The following is a 20,973-nucleotide window of genomic DNA, read 5'->3' as shown; positions in this document are numbered from 1 at the left end:
AGGTATGGCGAGCGATTTGCTGAAATAGGCCAAGCCACGTAAATAAAGCGCGCTTATAGCGTGGTCTGTCACAGGCTAAAAGCCATTCATTCGTATTTATTTCATTGGTGAAAAAAAGTTCTCTGAACTTTCTAAATAAATAAATTCAATAACTATATATTTATAGTTATTTATTAACGAAACACGAAAATAATACCTTAATATGGGAATGGTATTTTATCGATACGTGAATATTTTCATATGATGCCCAATGATAATCGGCGAAATGGTTTTTAAAACATTTCAGAACATTTTGGCATTTCGTGGAAGCATTTCAGAAAATTTTCAAGGCAAATTGAGCGGCATTCTTGCATTAAAGCCTGTGACAGATCACGCTATAAGCGCGCTATATTTTCGTGGCTTGACCTATTTCAGCGTATCGCACGCTATACATTCGCATTGGTAGTGTATGGCGAGAGATATGCTGAAATAGACCAAGCCATGATGTGTATAGTATAATATGTCGCCTACCTAAAACGTCTTATAGTAAAACATGACCACTAGATAGATTTTTGTCTGCCGCAAGAAAAAGCTTCAGAAAGGTAATTTCTGGAGTCGGAATCTTCTTCGGGCGTTCAGGACTTCTTTCATACAAAATACTCTCTGTCTGTCTGCACATCGACCTTACATTATTTCGGAACTCATCATTACATACATACATACATACATGATTTAACAATATACACGCCAAGCTATCCCACGTCTACTGCATCTGGTTTAAATTCGTCTTTAAATTGTCAGTTCCACGTCTACGAATTAAATAATTAAACTGGCCAACCAATATCCAACATGTCCTATGTGTTATTGAATGGAAAAATTCACGTTAAGGCTACGTTATATGGTTCAAAAATAAGAAAAAATATTACTACAGATGGTTTGAAAGGTATATGAAAATACGAATAATACAAAGAGAGCGTTAAAAGGTTTAAAAAATAATACCATTATAAGTAAATAGGCGTAGGCAACTGTTCGGAAAATATTTAATAAAACACGACTTATTTGAAATAAAGCAAAAGTCTCTCGACATATGAGTTAAGTAGCATTTAATGAAATACTTGTGATTTTTTTCATATCTATATCATGTTAAATAGCATATATTGCGATTTTTCTACCATTGGGGAATTTCTACAATTATATTTTCAACTCGGCATCTGGATAGAGATCATCTTAAAAAATAACATATTTCTTTATAAGAGCTTATACAACTTAGAACGGGTTGTTTGAGAGAATTTGAGCAAATCTTTAAATATCAAAGTAAATAAGTTCGAGTTCCATGAAAATTCTATTGGAGGTCTATTATTATCCACATACAAGCGGCAAATGATACTAACTACTAACAGAACTTGAAGTTTAACTTTAAATTTGAAATTAGAAGGGTTGTTCAAAACGAACTATTGACAGAACTTGAAGTTTAACTTTAAATTTGAAATTAGAAGGATTGTTCAAAACGAACTATTGACAGAACTTGAAGTTTAACTTTAAATTTGAAATTAGAAGGATTGTTCAAAACGAACTATTGACAGAACTTGAAGTTTAACTTTAAATTTGAAATTAGAAGGATTGTTCAAAACGAACTATTGACAGAACTTGAAGTTTAACTTTAAATTTGAAATTAGAAGGGTTGTTCAAAACGAACTATTGACAGAACTTGAAGTTTAACTTTAAATTTGAAATTAGAAGGATTGTTCAAAACGAACTATTGACAGAACTTGAAGTTTAACTTTAAATTTGAAATTAGAAGGGTTGTTCAAAACGAACTATTGACAGAACTTGAAGTTTAACTTTAAATTTGAAATTAGAAGGATTGTTCAAAACGAACTATTGACAGAACTTGAAGTTTAACTTTAAATTTGAAATTAGAAGGATTGTTCAAAACGAACTATTGACAGAACTTAAAGTTTAACTTTAAATTTGGGATTAGAAGGGTTGTTCAAATTCTGTGAAACAACCGCGCTTGAAGTTATCAAAGAATGTATGTCATATGTCGGTAGAAATCGAATGCGGGGTCGATAAAATCAATCCCGACTAAAATAATATTTGCCACTAATTGATAACATAACACACACAGTATTCAAAGGGATCCACAAAGTTCTCTAATAATCCTGTTATCCAATCACAATAGAGAGAAGATTATTAGTTATTAGTTCGAGGAAGTTTAACCCACGGCAATAAATCCACTGCAAACTAAGTTTATCACCGCATGGAGGGCCAGTAGAAAAGCGAAAGAGAGGACAGACCGATATTTGTATACCGTCCCACTCACTCCATCTGTAACAAAGTTATTTTGTTCAACAGATAGAAAGTTGGGAAAGTCATTTAATTTGTTTGAAAGCCCCGTCCTCGTGAATACGGCATTCGTAACTTTGTTTCATGAAAGTTGAGTTGGGTTGGCTTATTGTAATTTAAATTGTCTCATACCCTCCGGAAAACCCGCCAATAATATTGTTGTTATTACCGTAGATTCCAAAGAATTATTCGTGTGGTGTGACCTAATGGGTTGTTTTAATGAAGAAGAGTTACTATAGAAGCTGTTAATTCTACGTTTTGAATTTATATTTCTAAGCAGCTTTGCAAATGAAAGTTTAAAAAAAATCGTGGTCTTTGGTCGTAAACAGCCTTCCTAGCGTAATATATCCACGAGATAAGTCATCCTACATCTAAATGGAGTCAATGGTGGGATTAATAAGAAGTGCTTTAGTTTTATTATTAGGTATATACTTCATCATAAAACACGAGCGTGGATGAGTGAAAAATCACGGGGTGTTCTGAATTCTTGATACATCAGTTCCAATTATGAAAATGACAATTAAAATATATTTGTATCTAATATTATACTAATCGGTAGGCACGCTTGTATGGATTATTTACACTATCAGTTCCAATTTTGATGATCACACTTAAATTCAAACCGAGTTACACAGACATTCAGATAAGCCCATAACATAAATTAGTATTTTTAAGATATTCTAATGAATCCCAATTCAGTTACTAACTTGATATAGCCATCTTTTAATCAAAATCATAGTTTTATAAATTTAATTGTTTTCGGTAAATTTAACGCCATAAAAAAAGTAATATTTGTTTACTATTCATAAATTTGGAGAGCTTTAAAATTAAAATAACATGTTAATTTATAATATTTTTTAAATTAAGTAGGGACACTATGTTTTCATATTTAATAATATTTGGGCAAGTGTCAAATATTTTGCGAGAAATATACGAAAAATATAATATGGAATATTGATCGTCAAAGAAAGCTTTACTGGCTAAAGACAAAGAATGCACGAGTACGAAGCATTTTCTATTTCTCAGATATTATAAATATTCAAAAGTAAATACTTTAAATGATGATAAAAACACTCAGCATTAAGGTAATTTTAGTTTTTTTAAACACCAAAGTGAAATTGAGGTTTGACATTTATTTATTTCATTCATGGTCACCAGACCATTTAAATTACACCAAATTATTATTCAAACATCCAGTGACAAAATAAAAAAACCGAATGTAAGTAAAGCAATGAAGATAAATAAATCAACAACGAAAGGTAGAAAACAATAAAATAACTAAATCACACGATTGAATTTGAAAGTAAAAAGGCGAAAAAAACGTATTTAAAAAATAGTGCATAGGCGAAAGAGATAAATAGAATCTTTAACTCTTTATTTTAATCAAGGACAAAGTGAAAAAGTCTGCTGCTTCAAATGATTCGTTACAGTGGACAAAAAACAGTCTATTTTAATAGACAACATTTTTAATAGTTTCATCAAATTGTTGGTTTTATAGTGATCGAAGTTGTTAAATAATATACACAAGGACGATATAAGAAAGACTTTTTTTTAACCTCGTGAACTTAGTGTAAACAATTCTCTAATAGCGCAGCTGAAAATGCTTACTGCGGTGCGGCGGAGAATTCAATAATAAGTTCGTTGAGCGATTTGAGAATAAAACATTTTTTAATTTCTCATTTTATGCAATTATAATAATAGCAAGCTATCGCCTATCTTTTTTTGCATGAATTTATCATTCGCTGCCGCGTGTTTACTAGATAGGTAATTATGTCATATGCAGCCACCCATAGTTAAAACCCATCTGTGTTGAGAGTATTGAAAATCAAAAGGCTTTCATCCCGTTGCCACCAGCTTTCGTAAAGACTGAGGAAATGTGAATATTATCAAGTCTAGATAAAGCTTTCTCCGGTATTCTACCTAGTGGATCATTTCCCCAAAATAAAGGAAATTGGGTGTCACGCTCAGGCCATTAGATCCAAATAAATGGAAGTATAAATTACTTTCTAGTACGGGAGTACGCTAAACTGCTATTTTGAGCGAAATAACTGGAGGAAAATTCACCAGATGAATTGCAAAGGCTCTGAATTCGTCAAGCCATGTTCGAAGAACAAAAGCCGTAATTCTTTGTTAGAGGCAAAACACTTCATTATTATTCCGCAGAAAGTCGCTTTTATGGCACATTTTTGGAATGTAATATTTTTAAAGTGAGTACTGCAGAACGTCTTTGTGGGTATACTTAAATAACACTCTGCTATAAAAATATACTTATATAGAAGTGTTTTATGTATTTAAAACTAGTTGCTATACTACCCCATGGGAGATACTGCTGTTTCTAAACTAGCTGGCTTTAAATTCTTTTGAAATTTTAAAATAAAAATAAAAAACCTTGTCGGTGGAAACAAAGATATGCGTATAATTTAAAGTACAATTTTACAGGGGTTTTACACTTACTATATATTTAAGATTATTTTTTCCCGATGTTTTTTGTCTTGCCCAACGTCAGAGTTTTCCACTCAGAATAATTGATTTTGAACAGGTATCAGAATACATACAAGAAGAAAAAAGTACTGGTAGTCTTTATTTTACATTATACACAATTTCATGTGACAAAATGGGTTTCATTGAAAATTTTCAAATTCAAAAAATCTCTAATTTTAAAAATTAACAAATGCTGCGCATTCAGATACTAACAGTAAATAGCGTATCTATATTGTGTGTAAAAACAGAAGCATTCGTAAAATTTCTGCATTAAGTATAATTTCGATTTGCATTATTTGTAAAAGCTCTACGGGCGTTCAATAAATGGATAAATTCCAAATTCGGTAAAAACGGGCAATTTTATGACTGCCTTTCACACGAATGAACGCCGGACGTTTTAAAGAATTATTTAGAATAAACTGAATATGAATTTATGGAAAGTTCAAACACTCTTAATAATAACTTTTCAACGTTAACATTTTGTGGCTTGAGTTTGTTCATAAATATGTATTATGCTGAGACGGAAAAACACCCAACAGTTTAGTACATAATATTACGTTAATTAAGCTCAACGAAAATGTTAAAATATTTAACAAGAGAATAATATTCTCTCCAAATGTGTAGAAGTATATTAGATTCCCAACATTCAAAGTCAAAACGTTGCTTAAAATTAATTTACCTATGTTTAATGAGTCAACCCGAATAACCAGATATTTCAATCTATCATGTTTACTCATCGCAGGAAGTTTATTGAGTGCCTAATTGATTGAAATAAGTATGGGAAAATGATTGATTAATTCATTTTTTAATGCGCTACGCGAGTCGGATCGGGGTATGTTTAAGGCTGAAAGAGGGTGATCGAGTGGGCAGAAAAAAACGAGAAAGTATTTTTGCTAATAGGATACAGTAAAAGAACAAAGGTAGAGCCATTGAAAACATTGAAATAACATTGCATGAAGAATGTAAAAAATAATAAACGCGGGGTCCAAACTTGATAGACGACATATTGATAATTACCTACCCACAGATGTAATTTTTACCTACCCATAGATGTGATAATAACCTACCCATGGTTGTAATTTTTTGCCTACCCATAGATGTAATATTTTTACCTATCCATAGATGTAATGGTTTTACGGGTAAAATAAATAGTAAATTTGTCAAAAATTTCAAGTTATGTTATATGAATCTAAAAAAACATAATGAAAATTAAGTACTGCATTGCACAAACAAACAAAGCTTGTGTTCCTCTGTCAAGAAGAATTGTGTATTTTCAAATAAATTGTGCATTTCCATGCATTCATTAGCGAATACAGGACACGGAACACGGAACACGGCACATGGCAGGATTGACTGAGGATTGAGTCGTGGACGCAGGACATGGGGTGGTTCATTGTACTGTTCTATGTTCTATCCATGAAGAGGGAGGAATATGTTGATTACTTACTAATTAAAAACGAACCTATGTAAATAATACTAGGTACCATGTTTACAGTGAATAGAATATAGAATTAGAAAGAGTTTTAAGGGCAAAACATTATTAGGATCATTATTAATATTAATATAATGTTTTTTTAATACATATCCATAATACGCGAAGGTACGCATAAGAGGTAACCATAATATGTACCGAAATAACTTACAGATAAGTATTTAACATTTGTTATAGGCAGTTGTCTGTTTATCTTTGGTTCATATGGTCTGGTCGTAAATTTTAGATAATATAAATCATATGTTTACACTGTATAATTGTTTTGTAATCCTTTTTTTGTAAAAAATGTTTTGTTCTGCACTTAAAGGTACCTAGTTTTTAAATAAGTAAAGTTCTTTTTTAACTCGACAACTGTGGCCTTCAAAATTGGTTAAAACAAATTTATAGTCCCAACTCCATGCGTGATTCGAAAAATAGATCGTTATGGAATCACGTAAGAAGAGATTATTAAAATATTGAATAGTTTATGAACATAGTGTGGGTAATTACTTGATTTATTTAAAAATACTACCAATACTTACATCAACCGATACTTTCTGGAAATGTCAATATTTGCGCAGAAATCTAAGAATAAGTTAGGAGTCGTGTCAGATTGTATGAATTTCGTGGAATTTCATAATATTTTAATTGATTGAGTACTGGCGCCCTCTCCATAAATGTCGTAAAGATTACGATTTATTATCCGATGATAATAAAAATATCGATAAAAAGGCGTGTCGTGAACTCGTAGAAAAATAATAATAAAAAATTTGGCATTTTATCAACGGGAAGCGATAAATCATAAGCTTTACGTAAACTTTGCAATTATTTGAAAACTTATTCGACTTCGCAGATTATCTTACTTATCGCAGATTTTTTGCCAATACTAACTATTACCTACTACAAATACTTCTATTTCATTCAATTTGTGAGTTTCGTGGGGTTCTCTTATTATCATTCAATTTATAGTACAGGTTAATGAAAATGAATATAATTAAGTGTTAATAACTCAATTCGTTGAGACGCCACTCTAAGACTAGTCTGTAAGTCTTACAGACTAGTTTCTGAGTCCCATTTGCGACCGTAAGCTTTTAATTTTCTGTGTCTTTTTCTCATATTAGCTTCACGTGTACCACTTTACGTCTGACGGTATGAAAATTATAATTCAAAATTAGAGCACGGCGAGCAAGCGCTGAATTATTCAACTTCAAGGATTCGCCAACCTGAAGTTATGACCACCTACAGTTAAGAGGTGGGCGGGCCAAGTAACCAAAATAATATTTTTTTTACCTTTATACAGTAATATCATAATTATAATATATATTCCTAAACAAATCTACACATGCATTCCCTTGTCTTCTGTATTACATTACAACTTGCCGTATTGTAATTGCCGTACAAAATAAAATCTCTATAAAAATTTCATGTTTTCATTCTGGAAAATTTACCCCACAAATTTATTCCACGGCACGTCAGTTCGTGATCAGTTTTATGTTGATTTCAAATAATACACGGTGCCCGAAACTCGTCCGAAAGTACTAGCGAGAAAATGAAGAAGTCTATATCACATTTGGAGTCGATTTTGTAGTATAACTTTTTTTGATTTGAGGTTTCGTTTTCAGGTAAATCGAGTCCGAAGTTGCACCGAGAAAAAATACGAGTATTGTAAATTTATTAAAAATATCTTAGGTTAGTTTTCTACTTGTGGAATTTTTTAGGTCAAAATCAACAATCGGTAGATAGGGGGTTAATATCAGCTGTTTAATGTATTTTAAAATACTTCGAAGCGTAGACCCGGCTCCAAATAATGTCAACCCTTTAGTTGTCTAACCATTGAGGCGCCAAAGTATTTAATTAAAATTAGTGAAGGGTTATATTATACTACATTTTTTAAATAAATAGTCACATTCCTGGGTTACCAATTATGTGAAAATATTTGAATTCCTCCTACTACCATCATTATAAGCGGATAATATGGATTATGCAATTATGAAGGATATGCTAGAATGAAACTCGATTTTGAAACAGTTGCAACAACATAAAATTAATTCAGGAAATAACACTTATTTGCATAAATTACATTTTTTGAGAAATGCCGTAAGTTATAAATGATAATATTACCTTAAATGGTTGCAGGTCTGAGTCGTCGACAAATGAGAGTTCATGATCCACTAAAAATTCCACAGGTTTTCTGGTGCCCAGCGTCACTGATTTCAGCGCGATAAAAGTCTGCAAAAATAAAACAATCATTTAATGAAAAATTCCAAAGAATGCTTTGAAAGATGAGGTAAATATTTTAGAAATCTCACTAAAAAAATAATAAAGCAAATTTTTATAATCTCTCTGAAAATGGGGTCTTTCTTCGCTCTAGGGATGAGATATGCTCTGAAATACCCACCCGCTATTATAAATCATTCACACATTCTTTCACAGAGCTGCGCGTCTCTGGAGCGAACTACCTTCTGATGTACGGAGTCCTTTCAAATGCCATTGTCAAGGATAATTTATATTCCAACCAGTATAAAGAATAATTAATTTTTAATCCGTTTCTGTCACAACTGGTAATAATTTTGATTGTTCCACCCAAATTAAGATCCAAATTTTACAGTTTTATATGTTTAGGTTTAGTTGGCGTAGGTTCAGAGGCGGATTTGCAGTCTTGGCCGCCCTAGGCCCCAGACCATGTAGCCGCCCCTTTCTCAGTACCCATCATATTGACCAGGAGTATCCAAACTTTTCAGTAAGTTCCTAGGGTCAAAACCGTTTTAATTTTCCTGCCATTATCATTCATGGTTCATGGGGTGAGATTTGTCCAGGTCTTGGCGGCGGATACGTCTGCCCACCTGCTGCGTGGCGGGCCGGATAGAGAGATACTGGGTGAGGGAGGCCTTTTGACCTTTCCAGCCGGACTATCTTGACCCATCGCCTTGCACCGCAGTTGGAGGGATGTATTCATGTTGTTCATAATTTCTTGTTATCATCTGTGACTTTTTTGTCACGATTGGCCGCCCCTTATATCTGGCCGCCCTAGGCCCGGGCCTACATAGGCCTAAGGGCAAATCCGCCTCTGCGTAGGTTAGGTATGTGCGGTTGTCAATGTTATTCAATGAAGAATTCAAAGTTCCAACATTTAAAAACTTATTTATAAAAAATTCAATTATACAAATTATAAAAGAAAAAGATAAATACGCATTCATAACTGAAAATCGTACTAGACTTAAACATGTATTTGTGTGCCCCAAATTAAACACTTCTTTTGCACAACACCATTATACTCACCAAGGAAAATTCTTTTTCAATAACCTACCAATAGAAATCAGAAGCATTAGGAACAAAATTCAATTGTTGAACTCCATCAAAAAGTATTTTAGAGAATGTCACACTAAAAATCTTACTTGTTTTTCTTCTTACTGAATACATATATGTTTACATATTTTAGTTAACGGGTCTGATTGCCATGTGTCTATATTACCTACACATACATATATATTGAAATACATGATTATAGTAAATAGTAATTGTAATTATATGAAATGTATTAACTGTATTAACTGCATTGTATTAACTGTACACGTGACTTTATTTGTACATAATATGTGAAATGTTAACTCTTCTTCCATCCACAAGCTAAGGCTTTTAATGGAAGACCAGTAAAATTATAATATATTATGTTGTTTATTGCATTAAAAAAATACACATAATTATATTATTAGCATTCACCAACTATTCAAAATATATAAACTCTTTATGTAGGTCAATTGTGTAATGTTAGCAAGAGATTTTTTTTTTTAATTTCTGAATTCAAATATTTTTTATCAAACTTATAATGTGTATAATATATTCCGTTTTGCTCCCCTTTAATATTTTTATTCACGCCAAGCGGAAAAGATAAACAAACAAAAAATGCAAAAGGCAGTTCAAATTTACATAAAATCTCATTAATTAATATTTCAAGAGAAGAAAAAACATTAACATATCCTGAAATTACACACAGAAACAAATCGTGGAAAACCACGATGAAAATTTTATTACATCCATTTTCTCTAGTTTCGTTTGCTGTAAAGTAAATAAAAGTTATTCGTGTTCACATCCGTGAACGTTTCAAAATAATATTATGAACTAAGTACTGAGTTATCTGAAAAGTTCAGGGGAAACTTCACAACTTCGTGGTTAATTGGATATGTAAACAACGGCGTAAAAGCAATCTAACAATGGCTTCCGAATCTAACTCAACATTTATGTTATGAGTGTGTTCGTTTACCTAAGGAAGTTAATTAACAATGCCGTTACGGAAATTCAGAAATACTGCTACAGAAATATATTATCGTATACAGGGTGTATCGGCACTAACCGGACAAACTTTAAACAGCTATTCCTTAGCACATTTGGAGTAAAAAATGTTATGGGCACTTTGCTGTCCGGTAGCATTTTTTTTTCAATTAAAAAAAAAAATTAAAAATTTCCACACTACATCACTGTCATTGGCATTGCTTTTCGTGTTCAACAGCTGTTATAAGCAAGTATGTCGAAAAGCGTCTTCGCTCTTTCGCATACACTAAATAATAATAGTTAAAAATGAGACGAATCTTGCCGTGCCATTTCGTTGTGATTGTAGTGCGCCAATATAGGTACACACGTGCATTATTCAACGGAATTCGAATAAAATATTGCTAGATGGGTTTTCAAACTTTGACAAAGGATAAAACAGTGGTGACATGTGGTGAAAATATGAATAATAAATTTTTTATTAAAAAAAAAAACGTTACCGGACAGCAAAGTGCAAATAAGATTTTTTACTCCAAATATGCTAAGGAATAGCTGGTTAAAGTTTGTCGGGTACCTGCCGATACATCCTGTATAATAAAGATATTAAATTAAAGACAATCGTTGTCAGGTTGTAGAAAATTTAGAGAAACAACGGAATAATGAAAAAACTTAAAATTCAACCTGTAAAAAAAAGTTTATTTTAATAAAAATGTATTTAAAAGTAAATATTTTTAGCTTTGACACACGAGTGCACTACAAGTTGATATAATGCATTGTGAGCGACAACCAGTCTATCTGCCGAATTTCAGCTCGATCGGATGTCGGGAAGTGGATTTTCCACTTCTGAGATTCCATTTAATCAATTCAATCAAGAAAACATTATCAAAAATTTAAATAGATGTGTTTTAAAATAAGATATTATTATGTGATTGTAAGACACAGCAAAAACTCTAACGATGAGGTAAATTTTCACAGCTTTTTTTGTCTGGAATTTATGCATCGTCTCTTACGTACTCTTCTTCTGTTATTCTGGCTATTGACATGACCCGACTTCATTTACCATTCATTTTCAGTCAATGATCTAAGCTCTAAGCGTCCATTTCAGGTACATTACCTTTACGGTCATACACGGTTTTACCACAGATACACCTCAACGATCTCAATACTACATTCAGTCTACTTTTATCCTTCCTTTAACGTGACAAAAATATATGAGAATTTAGTTAGATTTTTAATTTTCGTAGTAAATTTCTCAATTTTTGGTCACTTGATAAAGTGTCATCTATTAAAGGAATTTTGAGGATGCGCTCAAGGACTTCCATCTCCCGTGCCAATGTTTGGTTGAATGTCCTGGTTGTGATGTTTTGAATATCCACAAAAACAAACGATAAATAATAAACGAACGTGCTCAAAAAAATTTTTTTGTTTAGACAACGACGGAAGATTTATGGACAGTGGACCTGGAGTAAACAGATTCACACGGGACAGGGCGCAGGGACGGGCAGTCGAGTTTTGAACTTGGGTGCATTGACAGCCCCGAGAAAGGGATACAAATCAGAAGTGTTGTTTGAAATTACAGTTAATTATTGAATTCAAGTGGCATTAGAGAGTATTGCGGAATATTGAATTAAAGTGAAAGATTATTGATCCGGTGTTTGCGTGAAGTGAAAGTGGTTCGACTCAGTGAGAGAACAATTAATAATAATAGTGACAATAATAATAATTGGATAATTTGTAGAGCGCCGTTTTGTAAAAACCCACCTCAGGGGCGCCAGGTGTTGTGCAATCGCGATTGTGTTATAAAGTTGTGTTGATTTAAACGTGATTTCGTATACAGTTCGAACTAGATTGCTTGTCTTAAAAACATGAAAATAATAAAAATAATGATTGCGGTTTTAAAATAGAGTGAATGTACTTAAAGGCAGGAAGTGTTTAATCGGGCTAAGTTATTGATTTGGCGAGATGGCATTCTATCCACGGAGACCGAAAACCAGAGAATCAAATAGATTATTAACTGTGGGTTCGAATCCTAACAGATTAGGGAGGTACAATTTTATTTACAGGAATATTTAATTACCCTTTTATAAGCGTAGGGAGGAGGTCGAAAATTAAAGTGATTTAGCTATATAGTGTAACCAGGTAAGCTTCACGCTGAGAATGAGAGGTGCCTAACTGGGTGAGTTTTTTATATTATTTATTAAATTTCAGAGGACCTTTTTAAAAGACGGATACAACCGAGGTACAGGAACTAAGTTTACGACACCTGCCGCCCAAATAATGTTATCATTAACAGGGATGTGCTAGGCGAACCGTCAATCAGCTGTGAGCGAGAGACGAGTCAACGACCTTTTCATATATAGGCCGAGAGGCGCGGAGTACAGTCAGTCAAAGGGGAAGTTTTGCTAGCGTATGCCGTCCCAAATTGAAAGCGATCGGATGCAACCAGACGGAACAAAATGAAAACTTTTCTTCTGTTATTTGACTTTCTAATTTAATACTTTTCATCTATTGTTTGACTTTCTAAGTTACGAATTGGGATGCACGAAAACAAATCTAAAGTCGAAAGAGGGAGATGGTAATCTCCGAAATAAAACTACCAACCGAACAACTTTTCTCAACAGGTATTTTTTTTTTTTTTTTTTTTTTTTTTTTTTTTTTTTTTTTTTAATTTGTGTATTACAGACTGTGTGTCCATTTACAATACACATGTAACATTAACTACACAATGTAAAGAATAATAAATAAATGATACGAAACAATGAAAGAAAAATAATAGAAATAACAAGTTATAAATAGTGATTTTTTGCATTCATATGCCTCTTGAATTCTTCAAGGCTACTATTAAAAATATCGATAGTCCTACATCTTTCGAGAGGTAGGCAGCCTCTTTAAATTAAATGCAAAACATCAAACCAATTATCCGTTTATACCTTACCTGAGAGGATAGGTATTCAGTAGAAGTTACCCATACCTAATACACGAGGATGCTAGTAACCTCATAAAATAAATACTGGAACCAAATATTAAAATACAGACAGTCCTCATCCTAAATTTGGCATTTCGAGTAGACCTTACATATATCTCACATGATAATTGGCTGAATGGGTAGGCACACAACCTATCGTTAATAAGCAGGCAAAATGTCGACAAGATTGTCGTGTGTTATCTATGTATTGACCTAGAAAGGGATGTAAATCCCCGACGGCGTGGGAGTTACAACGTTTTCTGGAGGTGGCACGTAACTTAGGACCTTGCGTGTCACATTTTCGCGACTAGATTCGTGACAAGGGATGTCATGGTTTTCCCCTTCTACACTCAGTAAAGTAGATTTTCCTGGAGGTGTTTGAGATTGGGGCAATTCTGAAATTGGTGATGAGACCTGGTTTTCTTTATTCTGGCGTGAAGGTTGCCGATTTGGAACAAGGGGAGACCCGGCCGGTTGTGATATCCAGACACGCAGATATCGATTGCCTTGTTCGAATTATCATCCATCAGCTTTGTTTGGTAAGCGGAGGAGCCAGTCTTAGCTTGAAAAAAATTCATTTCCTTTCCTCTCCTTCCCCTCCCAAAATATATACATGGATGGCGCCGACAACTAACACCATAAACTTATCGTATGTATATCACATATATAAAATCTAACACTTTATTATATTCACATTACCCTACGATAGGTAGAATCGAGTAGCTAGTGGGGGGGGAGCAGGCGACTTAGAAGATAAGGTTTATAAAATGGTTTTAAAACACAGCGGTAATGGATTCAACTCACTCTATCTCAAAAGAACCAAGGGATACCACACATACATAAATAACTAGGTTTCTAAACCGAGAAACAAAAACCCAACACAACGTTCGGTGAAGCCTTTTTATACTGAACCGTCACGTGAAATGAGTACGTTCAAGGTCGTACGTCACGTAGACGAACTAGGATGTACACACTTGAAGGGGTGTGTAATAAAGAAAAGACGGCAGGGAGGACCTTCCTACCCCGGATATATATATAACCAAAGCCTTATGGAAAAGTTACCTACGGGACTTAAGGAAAAGTTTGAAGTAGAAAGGGCAGATCATGACATGGTTCTCATGCGAAACGGAAGAATAGTTGAGGTAACCCAACCCTTTCCCGACCTGTTATAGGAACAAATGCTTACTCATTCAAGGCGCACTATGAGGACTCTAATTTTATTTTAATCAAACGAAGCTACATTTATTTAAAAACTACTTTAGACCAAGTGTCCTTGCACAACAAGAATTAGTAACATTTATATTTTTGTGGATGATGGATTAGTATCTATACACCATGAAATTTCAGCAGAAAACAAACAATAACTTAGATATAATTTAGATTTTCACGGCCAAAAGTATTACAGTGATATTTTTGGGGTATGATGCCGTGTTGCGCTACCTCCGTATTTAACCAATATTTCGGACAACATTACATTGGCTAAAGGAGGTAGCGCAACACGGCATAAAACCCCTAAAATAAATCACTTTAAAATGATAATTTAGAGCAAAACCCCATTAATAGTTAATAATAATATGGGACAAAAAACAAAAGCGTCAATATTCTATAAGTTTAAAGGGAAACATAACCATGGTCAAAAGTCTAACCAGCCCATCAAGGGGGAGGTTGATAAAAATAATTCATCAAATGAACTTCAAAATCCTAACAGATGAAACCTATTTTTGGCAACGGTTTGAGTTAATAAAACCCACCAATACACAAAGCAATATAGTAAAGATATAGGATCGATAGAGCGAAAAGAAAAGAAAAATGGTGAAAATCCTTAAGAATAGATAAAATATAGCAATGAAACATTCTGATAATTTTAGTTTCAGGTCACGGTTACTAGGCCGAACCACCTAAATACAATGCGACCCTTTAACCAAAACATCCTATATCACAAGGCCAGGACACTGAGTCAAATAAGCCTCCTAACTTGTATGGGAAACCTCCAAAAATTTATATAGCTAGATGTATTTAAATTTTTAAAATTTAAAAAAACTTTGTAAAAAAACTTTGGGTCAGCAAAACTACAAATACTTAGGAACAAATTTCTTCAATAAATTGCCAGAAAATATAAGATCACTAAATGATAGTTTCAAAGAATTCAAAACAGAATTTTAAAAAATATACTGAAAACCTAAACTAAATAAAAAAAAAAACAACAACAAAAATTTAAAAAATAAAATAAAAATAAGAAACTCAATAAATAATACCTCATCCCATACCCACAAGCAATTGCTTATTATGGGAGAACATTGAAAAATAATAAATATTAATCATATCATAATATCTTTTATCTTATTACTAGTAAATATATATGTATATCACACATTGTGAAATTTTTTTCTTGAATAAATATAATTTAAAAAAAAATATATATTTTTTTTTTTATTATTTTAATATAGATCATAGTTACATTAATACATACATTTTTTTGCAAATATAATATTTAGGTACATAATTGGTCATGTATACCTTATCAGAAAAGAGGAGCTCTTGTGCCTGATAAGGGAGCCACGATTCTTACTTCAGTGATTCAATGTTATGTGTAAAATATAAATATAATATATTTTTTTAATATAAGTTTTTTTTGAAAAAAAGTTTGATTTTATTGATTTGTTCTTGTTGGTTCGTAATACAGCGCAATTCGGAAGGGAGATTATTGTAGTTTTTTATGGCTTGGTAAATATAATGGTTTTGCATTTGAGTTGTTTTAAAGATTGGCGTAATAAATTGATTTCCATTTCTCATCAGTTTGTAAAATTCTTGATATTCTGTGTTATTTTTTTCTTTACACATTTTTATAATTGAAGTTTGCTTAAATATATCATCAATATTTGGTACTGGAAACATTTTAAAAAGCAATTTTGTTGGGAAAGTAGAGTTTTTTTTAAGTATTACCTTTATAATAATTTTTTGCGAGACTTTTACTGAGTTTAGGTTGTTTTTATAAGATCCTCCCCAACCTATGATTCCGTAAATAAGCAGGGAGTGGACAAGAGCATAATATACATTTTTTAGTATTTTCACAACAAATATATATATACATTTCCTTATTCTCTTTACTAACTCCGTAATATGGCTTTTCCATTTCAAATTTTCATCGATGATCACACCAAGATATTTAATTTCAGAAGAAGAGTTGATTACAGTACAAATAGGATTAAGTAGTTTACAGTTGACATTGTCACAATTTTCATCATGGATTATGATATTTACTTTGTGTTTAGGTATTTTTTGTAGTGAAAATAATACATATGTTGTTTTTTTGGCATTAAGTGTGAGTAGGTTATTATCAAACCATGATTTTAAGATATTAATACATTCATTTGCAAGTTTGTTAACTAGTTCCCATGTTTGACCTTTTATTAATAAAACAGTATCATCAGCATAAGAGATTAATTCACCTTTGATTTTCTGTTGGAAAATGTCATTTACATACATTAGAAATAGTAATGGTCCGAGGACCGTGCCTTGAGGAATGCCAAATGTACTTGTTAGTGGTGTACTAAAGGTTTGGTTTAATTTTACAATTTGAGGTCTCTCTGTTAAGTAGCTTTCTATCCATTTAAGAGCTAAGTGGTCAATGCCATTTTCTTTTAATTTTAATATAAGTCTTTCATGGGAAATGCTGTCAAATGCTTTCTTTAAGTCAATAAAAATTCCTATATTGTCCATATATATATAGGTATATATATATTTTAATATACTAAAACATTTTAAGATTTTTTAATAAATAAGAATAATTTTAAATAATTAAAACTATTTTTTTTTGTAAAATCTTATACAAGTTAGTAAGCTGCTATGAATGAGTGTCCCGGCCTTGTGATCTAGGAGGTTTTGCTTTAACTCGTCAATTGGTCACATAATTTTTAGTACATTCAACAATATATTTTAATATTATGGTAATATGTATTATGTTATGTACGTGCTAAAAAAGTCATCAAATATGGCCTTCACCCTGGTATTGATTTATTCATCGCGTGAGATTTTCTGTCATCAATAAATAATAACAAAATAATTAACATACCTCAAACCGCAGTACAAAATAACATTACATTACGACTGATGGTTTGGTTACGTGTTACTTCCCATATGACCTTGTTACAAGTCGCAGACTCGCTGTGGTGTATGTTGATAAGTACCTACTAGTAAGGTCTCGCTAAAGTATTATAAAAACAACCGAATGAGTCGATAAAAAGTGTGATTATAAACCGGTTATGAATTCTGAAACATAATGTAATGTTCAGCGATTCAGTGGTAGTAGGTCAGGGATGGTGAATATATGGCACGCGAAATAATAAAAATGGGCATTATTCATACCCACCAAAAATTGTTCGCCATCACTGACCTACTACTACCACTGAATGACTGAACATTGCATTATGTTTTAGAATTCATAACCGGTGAATTTTTAACATTGTAATATTTAATTATTGAAGACAATATTTGAAACATCTGAAACAGAAAAATCAGAAAAGGATACGGTCACATCTAGGATTCGAACCTAGGACCCTTGCCTTGCCGGGGCACTGCTCTACCACTAAGCTAATGGGACCCTATCTCCTTCGGTCATATTTAACTGTATCATACTTCGAATAAGAACTACCAATATTGTCTTCATTTTTCTCACCGCACATTTTTATTGGCATACTATGACTTCTATCTTTATGTGTGATATTACAATTTGAGGTTTTACTCACTAAGTTATTCCAAAAAATAAATAAATCTTAACATTGTATTATGTTTTAGAATTCACCGGCGAAATTGCGGCGATATAGAGATGTGATGTAGAGCTGTGCGATAGATCGCACAGCCTCTCTTGCATGTGTGCAAGCAATGGTTACCGGATAACTCATCAAAATGACAATTCAACACACCTATAAAAAGTGTTATAAAGTTATGAAAAGTGATGAAACAAAAACTAGGTTAAATAGTTACATATGTACTTTTATTGACTTTATATCACCTTTTAAAGGTGTGTTGAATTGTCATTTCGAGGGGTTATCATGGAACCCTTTCTTTTACACACATCGTTTGTAAGGAAGAGGGAGAGGGAGTGAGGGGGGAACCAATATAAACAGTACACGTGTGAGTTTAGTTGATTATTCCGAATTGACAGCCCGCTCACGCGCTTTGGCCACCTAAAAAGGTACTATAAAAAACAAAAACCATTTAATTGACCGGACACGTAAAACCCAAATAAATTTACAGGTAGACGAAATTCAAAGTGATAGAGTTGAAACAGGACTTATTATATTCATCGAAAAAGTAGTTGTGCCATCCCTGGGTAGGTTAACGTAATGGTACGTATACATTTGCGAACGGAATCGCGAACCGAGCCATGAATCACGAGAGAGGAACGAAGTAGTTTATTTACGTAGCATAATATTAACGTGAAATAAAATCGCTCTTGAATGTAATGAATGCCCCCAAATTACAGATTGCAGTGGCAGCAGCTGTCTTGCTTCATTTCAGCTACAGCCATCTTCCACACCAAGATGCGTCTGTTCTCTGTTCTACCTGTTTGTTTTAATGGGTAATGGGATATCCTTGTATTCCCTGTTATTGTTATTCAACAGGCAACCGCAGCCCGCACTTGGATTGGGACTTGACCTAGTCTAGAGTTTGTACTGAGTACAATGCAAAAGAGGTTTATGAGGGAATATATCTAGATATCCCTTTATTATTCATCTTCGAAAAAAATTTAAACCGGAATCTTCTTTTTGACAAACATATAATATGGAATCGTGGGATCTAATTGACCCAACATGAAAATACCTCATAATTTCAATAAAAAAATTATTTTTGTGCTTTTTTGAGAATGTAAAAAAAAAATTAAATATTTTTTTTTAATTATGTTTAAGTTTGAATTAATCCATCTATGTCGAAAGAAGTAAACTTATAAATTCCAAACAAAGTGACTCACACACTTTGTATGCTTCGAAATCGAGAACTTTTGCCTTTTTAGAACGCGCCAATCAACGCGAAGCTGGCTTGACCGTTGACAATTTTTGATACAGACCATTTTTGACGCATGTCACAAAATAAATGCAAAGCTGTCCAAGGAGCTTCCATGCTTCTATTTTACTATCAACCTTTTCTAGTTGTGTCATCGTAAAACCTAATAAGATAATGTTATTATTTCTAGTATGTTTGATAAAGACCAATCTCTAGTATTTTTAAAAATACACATGTTACATACTTACTTCTACTATTTTTTATTTGTTGTACTGTATCTTTGTGTGTTATACATCTGTAATCTTGGAATATATTGGTGCAAAGCTGTTTTATGAAGACTGAAAAAAAAATTGTAGTGGAATCAAAAAAAATATGATTCGCATTATCAGTAACTGTGATGTTTTTTGTACTCCGGCTTCAGTCAACCCAGTCCAGTGGCTCTGTTCTTGTGACCCTGCGTGGGATGATGTTTGATGCGTAATATGGGTCAGGGGCATTTAACTAAGCTTTGGCCTTGAAACTCATTTGAAACCGCCACGCCCACCTCAAAATTCTTATAGAAAACGAATAATATGGCTAAAAGCTCAGATCTCATTGGTGAGAACAGAAGGATTGGTTTGATCTCTCGCTCTCTACCATAATGACTCGTGTAACAGAAAGAGATGACGGAATTTTGGCGTTTGACAGTTTAAAATCATTCAAACAAAATGAGAGTGGTTTATTTATACACGCGGGTTGTCATTTGCTGCCGAAATACTATCATTTCTGTCGAAAATATTGCGTGTTAAAGTTGTTCGTGATAAAAATACAATATAAGCCAGTATAGTGTTGGCGAGTTACAAACATATTATATTCAACCTACCTACGTAAGTTCAAGTTTAAAGTGAATTAACAGTTTTAGGTTATTCGTTCGGTTTTTTGAACAATGCTTCATACTTGACATATGTCTTCCTCCACAACGTATAAATGTTATTTATTATAATACTTGTATGACTTGTATAGCGCCGTTTTTGTGCAAAAACACCTCAAGGGCGCTGTATTATATCGATAAACTTATTCATGTTATTGATTAGTGTTATCCTGTATTATCTTATTGTTTTGGTGAAATTAAAGATTTTTAAACATATGTAACCATGAGTTCATGAGGCTGAAAAATGTCGGAATTTTTCGTCGTACTGTCGGACAATCATGTTCTGGAAATTTTCTTCAGTGTTTTTGCAAATTTCTTGTCATTTTGGGTTTCTTCTTCTCAGATTAACAAGTTTCATCTTAAGGAAATGCACTGTAAAAGTTTATTTTCTTAGTCAGATGAACCTTGCCCTTGGAAAACATTTCGACATTTTTCTGCTTCAAGGACATTTTTATTTTTATAATAGTTTTTTTGGGCTAGTGAATGAATAGAGTAGGCTGAGAGCAATTATGTTGTCTATGGTCGCATCTTTTTTTAAATGGCCTTGAGTTT

The 20,973-nt window shown here is 32.8% G+C and overlaps 1 protein-coding gene across 3 annotated transcripts in view; it reads right to left on the bottom strand.

Moving 5' to 3' along the window:
- Kdm3 (Lysine demethylase 3) overlaps positions 1 to 20,973 on the bottom strand; it is a 441,386-nt gene that overhangs the window by 275,487 nt on the left and 144,926 nt on the right. For all 3 annotated transcript variants that reach the window (XM_089637379.1, XM_089637377.1, XM_089637380.1), the window contains exon 3: positions 8,399 to 8,506. In XM_089637379.1, the coding sequence (XP_089493505.1) occupies positions 8,399 to 8,506 (108 nt within the window). The remainder of the gene's footprint in view (positions 1 to 8,398; positions 8,507 to 20,973) is intronic.

Source organism: Hesperophylax consimilis, chromosome 11 (assembly GCF_061612785.1).
Source record: "Hesperophylax consimilis isolate HC1 chromosome 11, BYU_Hcon_1.0, whole genome shotgun sequence".
In the NCBI taxonomy this organism is placed as follows: domain Eukaryota; kingdom Metazoa; phylum Arthropoda; class Insecta; order Trichoptera; family Limnephilidae; genus Hesperophylax; species Hesperophylax consimilis.
The sequence above is the reverse complement of the archived record's forward strand: the minus strand, read 5'-3'. Positions and strand labels throughout refer to the sequence as shown.